At 33.4% G+C, this 15,451-nt stretch overlaps 1 protein-coding gene across 2 annotated transcripts in view; it reads left to right on the top strand.

Moving 5' to 3' along the window:
* Positions 1-14,998, top strand: part of RTKN2 (rhotekin 2) — a 76,577-nt gene extending 61,579 nt beyond the window's left edge. For both annotated transcript variants that reach the window (XM_059397489.1, XM_059397488.1), the window contains 3 exons: positions 3,942-4,107; positions 8,056-8,163; positions 9,410-14,998. In XM_059397489.1, coding sequence (XP_059253472.1) covers positions 3,942-4,107; positions 8,056-8,163; positions 9,410-9,948 — 813 coding nt within the window. In that variant the 3' untranslated portion in view covers positions 9,949-14,998. The remainder of the gene's footprint in view (positions 1-3,941; positions 4,108-8,055; positions 8,164-9,409) is intronic.
* Positions 14,999-15,451: the final 453 nt, after the last annotated feature.

Raw genomic sequence — 15,451 nt, 5'->3', positions numbered from 1 at the left:
TCAAATTCATGTAGACTTCATGCATCAATCCATTATCATTGTTATTGATGTTCAGATGGTCCCATCTTTGGCTACTGAAAGCCTCTTCAGTTTGACTCTTTAGACCTTTTGATACAACCCTAGTAATCTTTGATTTCTGTTGGGAGAATATGTTCTGGGATTATCTCATACATTTCCTTGCCCAGGCTGAAATCAGCCATCTCTGTAAAGATCTCTGATTCCTTTTAGCAGTAAAGAGTATTTAGAAACCGTAATCTGGGTAATAGTAGACTTTAAAGATCATATAGTCAAAAGGTAAGGTAAGAAATGGTTTATAAATCTAGTTCTGACTTAGTAATTTCCCAGTATCACAGAAATCGACAGGTTGAAGTACAGTTTTAATTAAAAATAATTAACAACCAACCTAAAAGAAACTTTCCTTTGATTTCCGAGTTAGCTGTATTTTGTCATAAAATTGACTTCTTAGATTTATTGACTTCACTTGGCCTTCTCTGAGTACCCACCATCTCATGCAGAGGAAGGCTGCAGTTTCATATATGGTGACTGAAAAAAGAGATCCAGCCAAGGATTAAAATTTCACAGTAAATAGTCTCAAATCTATCCACAAAACAATAAAAGTTGACTGTAAAACCTTCCAAATAAACTAAATGGTTTGGGCAGAAAACTCTGTCTTTGGAGAGAAAACTGATTTCAGAAAATCAGTGTCCTTATCTATAAAGAGTAGGATTAGGATCATCTGTGGGATATGACTCTGTCAACCTGAAATTGTCATTATCTGAGTTGTTTTTCTCCTATCTCATTCATTTATTCTCCAAATATATTTCAAATACAGTGAGTGACAGACAATATTTTAGGCGGTAGAAAGAGTGGGAGCAAAAATACCTAAGCTGCTTGCTTTCATACCCTAAAAGGCACCTTGTGTTTTCTAATCCATTCCTCCCTTGAGAAGTGCAGTTTTAAGCACTCTTATTGGTACTTTGTCCACAACGAAAAACAACTTGCATAGACTTTCTGACATTATCAGAAACTTTATTTGTTTAATGACTTTTTCTTTGACATGCAGTTTTTTGGTTGAAAAAATTCCCATTAGTTAAATTATTTTGGGTGATAAAATATAGTTAGTTAATTCAAATGATCTATTTTGTGTTTCATTTGCACCTTTTAAAAGCTTCTCATGTTTTAAAAATTTAGTGGTATTTATGGTTCTCAGAGCTAATGGAGTGTATAATGTATAGTATTTTTATATTATTGCATTATATTCTCTTAGAAGGATATAAATGATCCAGTTCATCATATTTTCTACATAGCTATTTTCATTTGAAATGATATCTTGGTGTTATTAAAAATATACACATTCATCTATAAAAATCACTTTCCTTATTTAAAAGTTAAATTCATTTTAATCCTGTATACAAAAGGTAGTCAGAAATTTGTATTAAGATAGACTAGGATAGAAGGAAGATTTCAACAACAAGAATACTTCATATTTCATTTTTTTTTTAAATACTAATACCAATAGAGTGTTCTCTTGCCCTCCTCCCCCACTGAGTCAACCTTCAATAAATCTTATTGAGAGCATATTAAAGATTCTTCCTAGAGCTTAAGTCATTCTCTGCTGGTGTAATAAGCTTTCTATTTAAAGAGATGGATTATATGCATTTTCATGCCATTTAGGACACCAGTTTGTTTTTATATTATATAAATAATTACTTAAAAGAGTTCATTCACAAAGTTTATTACCATGGCACAGGATTGTAAAAAGACCCTGTTCTTTCAAATTACAGTGTTGACCATAAGTCCATTATAACCCTCTGAAGACACTCACATTCCCACATTTTAAAATTGACAGGGCAGGCTGTCTCTAAGATGGTTACTAAATCCTCACCTTTTGTGATACTCCAGACTTTCAAAGTTATGTTACCACTTCATGCAGCATACACTTTTTTTCTCTTGTGATTCTTGAATAAGAATTCCTTCCTTCAGGAAAAACTTCTGTAGTACACAGTAGCCCCTTCCTATCTGCAGGGCATATGTTCCAAGACCCCAGTGGATGCTTGATACTGTGGATAGAACTGAACCCTGTCTCTACTGTTTTTTCCTATACATACAGAGCTCTGATAAAGTTTAACTTACCCATTAGGCACAGTAAGAGATTAACAACAGTAACTAAGAGTCGAATAGAATAATGCTAACAATATGCATAATAAAGGTTATGTGAATGTAGTCTTTCAGTCTCTCAGAGTACCTTGTACTGTGCTCACCCTTCTTGTGATGATATGAGATGATTTAATGCCTATGTGCTGAGATGAAGTGAGGGGATTGGCGCAGGCACTGTGATGTGGAGTTAGGCTACTACTGACCTTCGGACCATATGTCAGGAGGAAGATCATCTGCTTCTTCACTGCAGTTGACTGGGGGCAACTGAAACTGCAGAAAGCAGCAAACTGAGGATGGGGGAGCTGGTGTATCAGGGGTTCACCTCCGCCTATTTACCCATTCTTCAGGGAATGTACATTGTTTCTTGTTTAACTCTTTGCTATTCCTGTAATGTCCACATAGACATCATTGTATGTGTATGTTGGTTTTGGGATGTGACTATACATAGAATCTCTCTTCATTCAAGACTGCAAGAAGTGAGGAATTTCTTCTCACTCCTAAACAGCTTTTGAAGCTGCCGGCTAAATATTCTTCTACACGCATTACTGTAGGTTTAAACATATGAGTCTAGAAATGTTCTACCTGGTACAGGAGCCATTAACCACCAGTGCTTTTAACCACCTAAAATGTGCCTGGCCCAAATGTGATGTGCTGTATCAGAGACAGACTAGATTTTGGAGACTTAGTACAAAAAAGAATGTAAAATATCTCAAAAATGTTTTTTGCTCACATGTTAGAATAATATTTTGGATGTGTTGGGTTACATAAAAACACAATTTTAAAATAATGTAATTAATAAATACAAAATGATTTTCACCAGTTTCATTTTACCTTCTTAACATAGTTACTAGAAACTCTTAAAATTACCTATGTGGTTCACATATTTCTAATAGACCGCACTGCTCTAGAACATTATCCGTCATTATCCAAGCAGCCAAATCCTTACTGTTGCATAAATAGATAGTTGTATTTCAGACTTCTTTCCCCAAAACTTGGAGACTGCATGTAGATGCTAGTTGTCATGTGGCGTGGTAGTGCTTGAATGACTTGGGAACAAGACTTTTCTACGTATAGACAGGAGAAGCACCACAGCGTCATACCTAGTACCACACAGAAAAAGTTTAAACTACCAACATGAAGGAAACCATTGCCTTTGTTGCTGATAGTTGCATTCAGCATTTAAAAAAATAATTGGTACCATCAGGAAGGTTATAGTACTTCATGGATCTTTAGCTATGAGCTTTGTAAATGAATGTTACATATGAAATAAATGTTAATGGCGAAAACCTAACTGCTTTGCTGCAGTAAACACTAAGTTATGGTTTTACTGCTTTAAGTGATAACACTGTGTATAATGCCTGAATATTAGAATAACAAACATACTTTACTGATTCTTTTATTTTATTACTGTTGGAAATGTAGTTAACATAATTCACATTACAGTTATGACATGCTGTACTTGTTTTATTGCAAATTTTAAGATGTATATAAAAGACAGCAAACTCCTACTTAAACAGATCAAAACAGGTTACGTTTTAATCTCATGTAATTTAAGTTCTCTATGTAGAATACTTTGAAATGTTACTCAGTATTTTTCATAAAAAGCAATTTTTTATAGGTTTGAGTCTGAATATTGAAAATTCTCAAAATTACATATTTTAAGTGATCAGCAACAAGATTTATAATTGCATCTGTTGTAAGTATAGTAGCGAAGCACTAAAACATTTATTTGAATATTACAAAAATATTCTCTTGTAAAATACCAATTTTGTCCTAATTTTTAGGAAACCAGAATTCGGGCAATGGATAAGGATACCAAGAAAAAAATTCATAATTTCTCTGTCATCAACCCTGTTGCTGGACAGGCTGTAACTCATATCTTTGTAGCAGACAATAGAGAAGATCTTCAGAAATGGATGGAAGCCTTCTGGCAACATTTCTTTGATCTTAGTAAGTTAGTGTTTGGATTTACTAGTAATATATTCATGAAGCGTGAAAGGATGCACCAAGAAATCTAAATATTAAAATTATAATCCTTTGGTTTGGATCAAGATTATTTTTTGAGTGCTCTTGAATAAAATGACAGTATATCATCAGTGCATTGATGCCTTTTTCTCTCGACCTTTTCCCAGGGCTGACTTACTGTAGTTTATTATACCTTTGAACACCTGTTATTTTTAAATTTCTCTGTCCCTAAAACAATTAGGCCACATTTTTTTCAAAATACTGGATTTTAACTGGTTAAGGCAGTGTGTTTGATCAAAGGGATACTACTTTTTGAGTAGTAAAAAACTTCTGTAGGTTAGTGATGATCCTAAAATTTGAAATGTACAGGAGACTCATGTAACCTTCTGTTAACTCCAGATTCATTATATCATCTTGGACATCATCCAAAGATTTATTTTAAAACCATACATATGGTTTTTCAGTTTCAGTAATACAGCCCATGATTATAAAAACAATGTGATAGTAATATAATAGAGTTCTACTATGTAAAATATGTGAGGTTCTAATATTCTCAATTTAAGGAGGAATTTTATCAACAAGAAAATAATGAAGTCATATATTGAAAATGTAGATTATTGATAACAGCTATTTCTAGTCAAACTAAGCCTACTGTTAGATTCAACCAGTATTTTATGTCTTCAGAATGCTTTTTTATAAAGAATTACCAAAGATAGGCATTTTCTAATGATAGAAAGTTGTTTCTGCAACTCCTAGAAGAAATTTTAGGATTTCTTAAGATCTGTTTTGGGAACTTTATAAAAGAGTTAATACCTGCTGTCCTCAGATTAATTTTTATAAGCCTACTGTGGTCTGTGGCCTGGTTAAGTTATTATAGTGATGGTTGGGGTGGGGACAAAGAAGGGAACTAAATGTATTGATTACCTTCCACATACCATATGGCTTCCTTTATTTCTCACAACAGCCCAGCAAGGCAGAAATGATTTCCCTCTCCTCTAAAGTTGAGAAAATTGAGGCCTGAAGAGATTGCTGGTTTACTGCAGGAATCCAGAGGACTCCCTCTATAGCCTTCTGGAATTCTTAGGACTTGTTTTCCTTAAGTACTATCCCTAGGCACTGAATAGATGTTTAAATATTTGTTCCATGCTTATCAGCATGCAGTACATTTTTTTTTTAATTTCAGCTGATCTTAGACATGTAACTTAAAAGACAAAAACTTCCTTTCCTTTGCTGATCACATCTGAAATTTTAACTGCTTTCTCAAATGATCTGCTCTAGAGAGTCTTACAAAGACTATATTATTTTTAGGAGTGATTCTGCTATTTTACACTTTTTATGTGTATAAAAACAGGAATGAGGGGTGAAAGGAGGTAAAAATGCAGACTATTATGGTCTGGATATCAATTCCTAAATGGTCTCGTGTTTTTATTCGCCAGATTAGGTAAAATAATTCATCATGCTAAAATACGGGATTTGGAGGGATACAAATCTTGTGATATTACTGTCAAAATAAGAACGTGATGACAACTAGGTTCTTACATCTGGCTACTTCTTTAGTATTTAGTGATTTGTGGACAAAATTTGCCAATCTATGTGATCTTTAAAGTATAAATTCTATTAGACTTACACTTTAGAATTCATTGCATATGATGATATGAAGCAAAGACGGAAATGTTTATATTCTAAAGACTGACTTATAAGTGGTAAGTGTAGCCTCTTGTAATCTTAGATGAAATCTGACGTGTAGAACAAAGTAGAGCACAGATATTTAGAGCAGAATAAACTAAGAGCAATTTAATATTTAGAGTTAATTTCAATTACTTAACTCTGATTAAGAGTAGAAATCAGGAGAATGAGAAAATTAAAAACCATGAGAAAACATTAATGGCACTAGGTCTGTTCGGCCTGCCGAAGGACAGCCTGAAGAGTGGAGGCTGGAGGCAAGGGGGATGTCATAGCTAATTGTTAATATTTGAGAGCTAACAAACATGTACAAGAGTAATGACACTTGTTTTGGATGATCAGAAAGGTAGAGCTAGCATGGTGGGTCAAAGATAAATTTTTTCAAGTATTTAATAATATAAATATTGAGTTATTGAGCAGCTTAGGATAACAGATCATTTTGACTGGGAACGTTATAGCAAATATTATTGTGGTAAACATCTTTAGGATACAGATTTTATGTGAATACAACATAGCTGTTTAATATTTCATATTGGTTAGCATGTTGAATCAGGTGTAACTGCATACTAATTTAGTCACTGATAAAACAAATGTTCCCATTGTAAAATTCACCAGTGAACATAACACACTTGTACCTCTGACTTCAGTAACGCATGGGATAGTTTGGCTTTATATTCCAGTCTTCAGCATGATTAGTATTCTGCTACCAGTTTAACAATGAAAAGCTTTCATCTATCAATAAAGAGAAAATGCTATACTTTGTAATTTGCCTAAGATTTGATGGAGAAATGTTTTCTAGTTCAAAGTATTTCATTATTTTTCTATTAAGTAAGACCTTATTTTTTTCTGCCCCCAAGAAGGAAAAGCTGGCTTTTATATATTTATCTAAAAAAGGAAGTGGAGGGGAGGAATAAGTTATCAGATCTCAGATCCTACTAGATTTAAATTCTGCAGAGCAACCTTTGAAGCCTCAAACTCAAGATTTCATTCCCTTTATGAGATGCTATGTGGGCTATTTTGAAATTTTTACCATGTTCTATACTTAGCATTGTAATAAAACATACTAAAATGTTTTTTATGTTTCTTAGCTATTTAAGGTGATGGATTTAAAATTTATGCATATTACCATATAAGCATGGCTATATATTAGATTTAAAACAACAAAAATGAATAGATAATTTGACCAAACACGAAATATCTTTTATTTTTAAACTATGGAAAATAACCAAATTGGATATTGAGTATGGAGACTGAGAATATAATAAAAGGAAGAAAAATATACATCATAAATCATTCCCAAAAGGCACATGTGTATTATATTTATTTTTCTACAGATGTAAGACAGAGTATAAGAACAGTGAAGCTCAATAACCTACTTTTATAACATGAATATAGAGACACATAGTCTCTGGCACAGTTGTTATCCAGCATGCAGGCACGCAATAAACATGGAATGGTTGAAGTTTATATCCACTCAGAAGAAATAAGCCTGAGTGTTTTAAGATGAAAATAGTAAAATATAACTAAAAGAAAAATTAATATTGTTCATACTCTTAAATTTTAACTTAAAAATTGAAACAGCTTAAAGAGTATTTTTTATTTGAAATGACTAATGGCTTGATTTAAAGTGTCCTTCCTAAAATAAATTAGATCCAGTTAGAATTTTGACTGATGTGTCTTTATTATAATAGGCTCTTATATACCTTTTACTTGAATGAAGATGCAGCATTTTTCTAGTTATATGAATTTTGAAAGGCATAATCATTAGAAGAAATAATTGTTAAATAAACAATTCTTGTATCTTAATTAGAATTTTCAAAGTTAACGCCATTTTTGAGAAGCACTGTATCCTTCTAGATAACTATTTCAGTTGATTTTTGCCTTTCAACTGTCTTAAGAACTGGGTATTTTTAATATTTAAAAGAAGAGAACTTGTACAAATTTTTGCCATGAATAGAAATTTTAGTTCCTAGACCATTTAGTGAAATAGTGTAGTATTTAATAACCTAAAGATCTTAGCTTTTTATATCTGTGCACAGAACTTTATTTTTCACATAGATTACTCTAGTGCTTAGACTTGGGACTTCAGAATTATGGGTAGTACTAGGTTTTTGTGGTTTCCTTAAGGCAATGCTTTATAGATTCCCTCTTATTTTTCACAGCAAAAAATATGTTGATATCTACTGAAAATGAAGTATATGTCTTCACATTTATGTTTTAAACTAGCCTGCCTTTTTCTGTCTTTCTTAGGCCAATGGAAGCATTGTTGTGAAGAACTTATGAAAATTGAGATTATGTCACCACGGAAACCACCTTTGTTCTTGACAAAAGAGGCGACCTCAGTCTACCACGATATGAGTAAGTGGGGTTTTTCTTTTCTAAGCTGCAGGGTAACAAAAACAACATTGTCCATACTCAAGCAGCTTATTCTATTGACATTAAAATGCTAAAATTTTCAAGGCACAGTCAAAATGAATGAAAAAAGACTATGATTATAGACTAAGGAACTCATGTTTAATAGATGAATTAATACAAAATTAATGAATACACATTTTTCATAGTTTGAATGCTTAAGATCAAACAAAAATGTTAAAGCTTCAAAATGAATAAGGCTGCACTGAAAATAAATATTAGCTGAGTAGTTGATGAAAATTCTGAAAATGTAAACTTGGAGATTCTAAAATATAATCATGTTCTATAATTTTTTCTGTGTTTTATTAAATTTGTTTTAAAGTAATGTTGATAAATGAATATTAATAAATGGAAGCTTTCATCTCAGGTCAAAAAATTGGTTAAGTTTAATACCTTGGAAAATTTTAACTTTATAGACTCATTAATTAATATTCCATTTTCCCACACTTCGAAGGGTATTTATTTCTCTGTGGGATTGCCTGAACGAACAGTGCTGTGAACACACACAGGTCAACAGTAAATTCTACTCTATTTTTGCCACCAATATATACTTTACATACACTTTAAAATGTTAGATTAAAAATGATACAACCAGTGATTCATTTAACAGACGTTTATCTCTGTTCTCTTATTTTTTCCCAAGGAAAAATTCATCCAGCATCCTTATCACCAAACTGGTATCAGGGTTTCACTATGTTTTCTTGGGTTTCTGTTTTTGGAATTTTTCCCTATTAACAGAGACTTTGCTAGTCTAAAGGAAAGGATGTTAATCCAGTTACACTTGTCCAGGTTTACATATCAAGCTTTTATAAAAAGGGGATCTCCTCTTACCTAGAAGTCAGAATAAATTTTAAATCTAAGAAAAGTTATTTAATAAATATTTAACCTATAGAATTGAAAAAGTTATGATGTGTCTACACTCCTTTGAAAACTGGTTTATACTCATTTATTTAGGAATGTATTTATGTGTGTGTGTGTGCGCGCACGCACGCTCTTGTGTGTGCATATGCAGTGCATGGTGAATGATCTTTTTTTTTGGTTCTGTTGGTAGAGTTATTTTTAAACTTAAACCAGTTGCTGATCCATTGTGTTTTTGATGATTATTATAGATACTGATTTAGAAAACAATAACTCAAAGTGTACACAGCTTTTGAATTTTTCCCCCATGTACTTTTTCTCAAAATTATTACAGGCATTGATTCACCTGTAAAACTTGAAAGTTTAACTGATACAATACAAAAAAAACTTGAAGAGACAAATGGACAGTTTCTTATTGGTCAGCATGAAGACTCCTCACCACCTCTTTGGGCCAGCCTCTTTGATGGTAATCATCAAGTGGTTATCCAGAAAAAGGTATTATCTCCTGCAAGTAACCAGCTACATGATGGGAAAGGGAAAAAAAGACGTGCTCCCCTTCCTCCTTCTGATAAAGCTCCATTCAGCTTAAAAACACAGAGTAACCCAGATCAATTGGATAAGGACAACTGGGAAAAAACAAGTGTATCTTGGACCTCGCCTTTGGATACCAAATTATCAACCCTAATGCATCACTTACAGAAACCGATGGCTGCTCCTCGAAAACTCCTTCCTGCCAGGAAAAATAATGTAAATGATGATAGTGAACACATAGACACTAAAACCAATTTTGAAGCCAAGCCAGTGCCAGCTCCAAGGCAGAAATCTATCAAAGACATTTTGGACCCTAGATCATGGTTGCAGGCACAAGTATAGAAAACTATGTATAAAGCATTTAACAAAATCTATACTGTTAGACTTGATTCAGAAGCACTAGAGATATAGTAATATGTAATTATGTTGGTAAATGTGATAGTGACTTACATCAATAATTAATAAGCTATGGGGTCTGAAAAATGCTTTATAATGAAGAATTGGATTTTTCTTTTATTTCTGATCTTTGGAATATAAGTGATTTCCCTGGTAGAGTGCAAGAGGCAGTTTCAGACAATATCCTAATTGTTTGAAGGGTTAATTTATTCCTAAATTAGTGCCAGCAGTGAGCAAGCACTAGGCAGAAGAAGGCATTAAAATTTCTTTGGGGAGAGACTGTCTAGTAATTTAAAATGTGTTAAATATGAGCCATATTCTCATTGTGAGAGTTTTAATACTAATGGAATGTTTCAAAAAGTTTTATTCAAACCACAAATTATAGAATCCACCCAAGAAAATTTCTTCTTAGCATTCTGGAATTCTCATCTAATGGTTCACTGACTCTCATCTATTGTTTAACTCACTAGTTAACTCACTGACCTTTCAAATTCCTGGGATAAATTTTGGAATATTAAATTCTTCATCTTTAAAGGGAATTCATAATGTGTTATTCAAAGTTGTTTCCTTGATGAGCCCTGAAATCCTGTTGACATTAACTCTCATAAGTGAAGCATAACATTTATTAGTTTAGAGAAAAGGTAAATGAAATGTTCTCTATTTCCACTTTTCTGTGCATGGTGCTAATTTCCATTATGACATTGGAATTTGGGGAAGTGAGTAGCTGATTAACACCTTAAAATTCATTTAATACTTATTTAAAAAGCAGATGGCTGATTCAAAAATATCAGAAAAGTTGGCCATGAAAATAATTTTCAGAATTAATCCTTTTAAAACATTTTAATTAAATTTCCTTTTTCTAGTAAGGGTTGATGTCTGCTATTGATGTTATTCATTAAAAGTCATATTCTTACAACAATGACATCGGAATCATTTCCATAGGAGGTAATTTCCATAGCAACTAATCATTGTGACCCAAACAGGATTATGAAATCAAGTGAAGAAATAAATAGCGAGAGGATGAATACCTTAAAGGAACAAAAAAATCCTTTTTTAAAATAATAATGCTTCTTGTAAACAAGAGCTGAACAGTTTTAAAAATCAAATCAGAATTTCCAAATAAAACAGTTTCCATAAGGTGTCAGCAACGGCTCAAAAAATCTGAAATCACACTGAACCCTAAATGTCATTGCAAGAAATAAAAATATAAGAATTAAATTACTGCCCTGTGTATAATCTCTAGAGATCTTTTTAAAGCTCATGAGAACTCTATTTGGATCAGAACTACATTATTACAAAGTAAAATGAACACTTGACAAAAAAGTAACATTAATTTAAATGGAGCCTTTCATTATTTTTAGATAGCAGTCTTTCTTCATTTATATAGAATGATGTAACTGCCAGGTTACTTTTGTGTTTGCCGGGGACTCCTCGGAAGAATTGCAACTCGGGGGAGTAATGATACAAAAGGTCTCTTGTGACCGTCGACACCATGATAGACATAGTATTTGATGAGAAGGAAGCCCCACGTGCCTGCCTTTAGAGGACTGTAGAGACAATCACATGCATGAAAACCTGCAAAGGTACGATTAATTTGTTTTTTTCTAACAAGAAGACTCTCATAAATTCTGTTGTGGTTGCCAGTTCAGTAAATGACAATATTAAAATCTACAGGCTATTATTGTTTGAATTTTTGTTTATTTTTTAAACCTCAACTGCTGTTTTTGACAGCATTTGTGACTGTCATTGCCACTAAATTATTGAGCTAGAAGATGCTGCAGGCAAAATTGTTTCTGAAACTGGCATCTAAGCATTTTTTTTTTTTTTTTTTAGTCGAAGCCTTCCTTCTAACAACCAGTGTTAAAACTTCCAAATTATATTCTTGTCATTTCCTCATGCATATTATATCAAGAAGGATTTAAGGTGTACTGGAAATAGAATTTATTCATAGAGAAACTACCTAGCAGTTGTGCCCTCAGTGGGACACTGGAACAAAGCTGAGGCCCTTCCTCCTAGAAATATTTATGTGAAGCCTGACCAAGGACCACGGTTATTCAGGCTATTTCTGGGGGCCCACCTCCCTGCATGCTACAGAGCCTTTGGGAGCAGGCTGAAGGCTTCAGCTTCACTTCCTTTAACGTGCTGTTCATTAAATGTTAGTTCACTTCCCCCGAAAGGTTTAATACAAAGTCGGAGCTCCCTCCCTTCCTTTTTTCCTTCTTACTCCCTTCCTTCCTTCCTTCCACAGTTAAAAAAAATCTAAAAATACTTACTTAAACACTTTTTCAAGGAGTTCGTCAAAGAAGTATTTGTTTTCTCATTTCCTAAACCGGAAGTTTATGACAGATAAAAATATGTCATGTAATAAAAGACATTTCAGCTTTTTATGAGCTGCCTTCTCACATTCCTGTTTGTCCTTTTAATTTGTTTCCTGATATATGAAGACTATAAACTTGAAAACAAAGAGTTAGCTGTCAGAGCTTGATAAGAATATTATAATTAGAGAAACAGAAAGAATAGTTATTTTATGATATTATGATAATTCTGATGATCTGAAGATAATGTCTTAGAAAATTACATTTACATTTCAAGATCTGGGACATAAATTACTTACAACAGCATTAAGATAGTATTTTTACTTGCTACAAAGTGGTGAGCTTTTTATTTAAACATCTTGCCAAGGACAAAGAAGGCATTTTGTTATTATAAACACACACCTCCTAAGGTAAAGAGTCTTTCAGAATATCAGGCGTGCCAACTCTGGTTGGTGAGTTTGGTTAAATCCTCCTTTAACTGTCTGCAGTGCCCCCTGACTTCTTTAAATGGATGTGCATGTATTTGGAAAACTGATTTCATTTATTCTAAGTGCCTTATCTTTACCCTTTAAGATCTTACTAAGTAAATTTTTCTGGTCCTGTTTATTGAAAATGGAAGCTGCCTTGCATTAGAGAGGATTCATATAAGGTAGGTTAAGCAGTCAAGTATTTCCTTAGGCTTGTGTTCAGCACCTTAGTCACCTACTGAGAAGTTAATTAATTCAGTCCAAAATGAAATTATAGGGCAGTTTGGCGCAATTTATGTTAAATGCCATTTGAATGTAATCACCTGTGTTACCATGAATGAGGAACAACTGAGTCTCTAGAACACTGTACCAGGAACAGAAAGAGCAGTGCTTTGGCAGGGAAATCTCTCTCCCTGTGGTCAGAATTTATCAAAGTCCTTGTCTTCTTAAAGAGTGAATTATTGAATAGTAATTAAACTTTAACTGATGACCATTTATACAGTGTTCTGTTAGTCTTAAACTACAAAGCAGACAGAGTTGACTTTAAGTGCCCTTACATTTCAAAGGCATCACTATTTTCAAATGTTTACATGTGTAATGGAACTGCTTCACTAATAACAGTTCTATGAAAAAATGGTTTATTTTGGGTCATGTGTATTTTTAGTTAGCACTAAAAAGGTGTCATTACCTTTGAATTTTTAAAACACAAGACTTCATTTAAAGATATGCTAGGGGGTGTTATTTTTTTTTAATATGCTTGTATGATTGACATTGTTTCTGATTTTTATTTTTTAATTAAATGTAGGTCAAGCGTCATCTAGATTAAAACATATTCATGGGACGCCTGGGTGGCTCAGGTAGTAAAGTATACAACTCCTGAGTTTGGCTCAGGTCATGATTGCAAAGGTCCTGAGGTAGAGCCCTGTGTCAGGATCCATGCTGGGCAGGGTGTCTGCTTGGGTTTCTCCCTCTCCCTTTGCCCCTCCCCCTGACTCTGCTGGTACTCTCTCTAAAAAAAAAAAAAAAAGTATCCTATTATGGGTATGTATTTTTTTTAAAGTACCAAAGATTGGTAAGGAAGCCAATGTCATGTGATTAAAATTTCTATACATTAAAGGAATTGGTTCATAAAGACATTTGCTGCCTTTTTCTTTAGGTACCCCCTTCTGTGCTAGACTGATAGATGTAAACTGCTGTGAAATCAGCTCAATCAGAAAGACATACCCAAAGCTGGTGTTAGTTATTATAAGACTAATATTTGATAACCTTGCTATAACTAATAATCATTAGAATGTTTACATATAATCTTTCTTACAGTATACTCTTTTAAAAATTCACTGTATAACGTTAGTCTTATGTTATTGATGAAGAATTTGCTCAGAGCTTAAGTCATTCTGATAATAAATTAGAAACCTAGGATACTCAGTTGCTGTTAGTCACAAGGAGACTCCTTATTCTAATGTACCTCCCTCAGTGCTTAATTTATTCCCATGGAGCTCTTCAGGGGAGGGGGAGAGAAATGAACAATCCTGGCTCAATTATATTATTTTAACGTTTTACTTTTGAATCTGAAACATGACCAGAAATATTTAACTTTTTTTTTTAAAAAAAGCTTCCCTTTCTCTGAGATTTATTACATAAATATTTTTGTTTATCTGAATATAGGAAAAATACCATTCCTGACATGTTTGATAATTAGAAAACTAGGCAAAATCATTCCAAATCTTACTGAAAATTGTGTTTTATGTCACAGCAGTTTGCTTTCAGAGATACGGTAATCTCTTTATATATTACTGAAGGAGAAAGAGATTGAAAAGATCTTGTGTATACATAATTATGTCATGTCATAAACATGTTCCAAGATATTGAAATAGAATGTTTCAAACCACAAACAGAATCAGACCTATAAATACAGAAGACAAACTGATGGTTCCCAGTGGGGAGGGGATGGACAAAATGGGGGAAGAGGGGTGGGAGATACAGGCTTCCAGTTATGGAATAAATAAGGCACGGGAATAAAAGGCACAGCACAGGAATTACAGTCAATGGTATTGTCATGGTGTTGTATGAGGACAGATGGTGGCTACCCTTGTGGTGAGCACAGCATAACCTAGAGACGTGTCGAATCACTGTACACCTGAAACTAATTAACATTGTGCGTCAACTATACTCAGAAAAATGTTTTTTTAAATAGATGGTTTTGATGACAATGGATACTTTTCTGAGTGCTATATTTTTGTTTGTCTACTCAAAAAAACATTTTCTTTCTGTCTTTGTGAGTAGATACATTTTTGTTGAATTTAGCCATCTTAGTAAACATCTTTAGTTGTGGCAATTTTCATTTTATATTAAAGAGGACAAAACGTGTTAAGAAGACTTATCTATCCACTTACCTCAACTATTAAAACGTGTTAATATACATAAAATATAAAATTATATAACATATACTCCATCAAGTCTTCAGATTTTCAATTAATCTTAAAAGACTCTAGTAAGTGCTGCCAATGTTGGCAGAACAGAAGTCCAAACCTCTCCACAGCTGACGGAAAGCATCACAGCCCCCTTCCAACCTGCCACGCCCTGCTGGGTGCATTCCTCTTGCTACTCTCAGCGTTTGGACCTTGCCTCAACAAGTTTCTGCTTGCTCATTATTTTCTCATGCTATCC

Source organism: Mustela nigripes, chromosome 4 (genome assembly GCF_022355385.1).
Source record: "Mustela nigripes isolate SB6536 chromosome 4, MUSNIG.SB6536, whole genome shotgun sequence".
NCBI lineage: Eukaryota > Metazoa > Chordata > Mammalia > Carnivora > Mustelidae > Mustela > Mustela nigripes.
The sequence above is the reverse complement of the archived record's forward strand: the minus strand, read 5'-3'. Positions and strand labels throughout refer to the sequence as shown.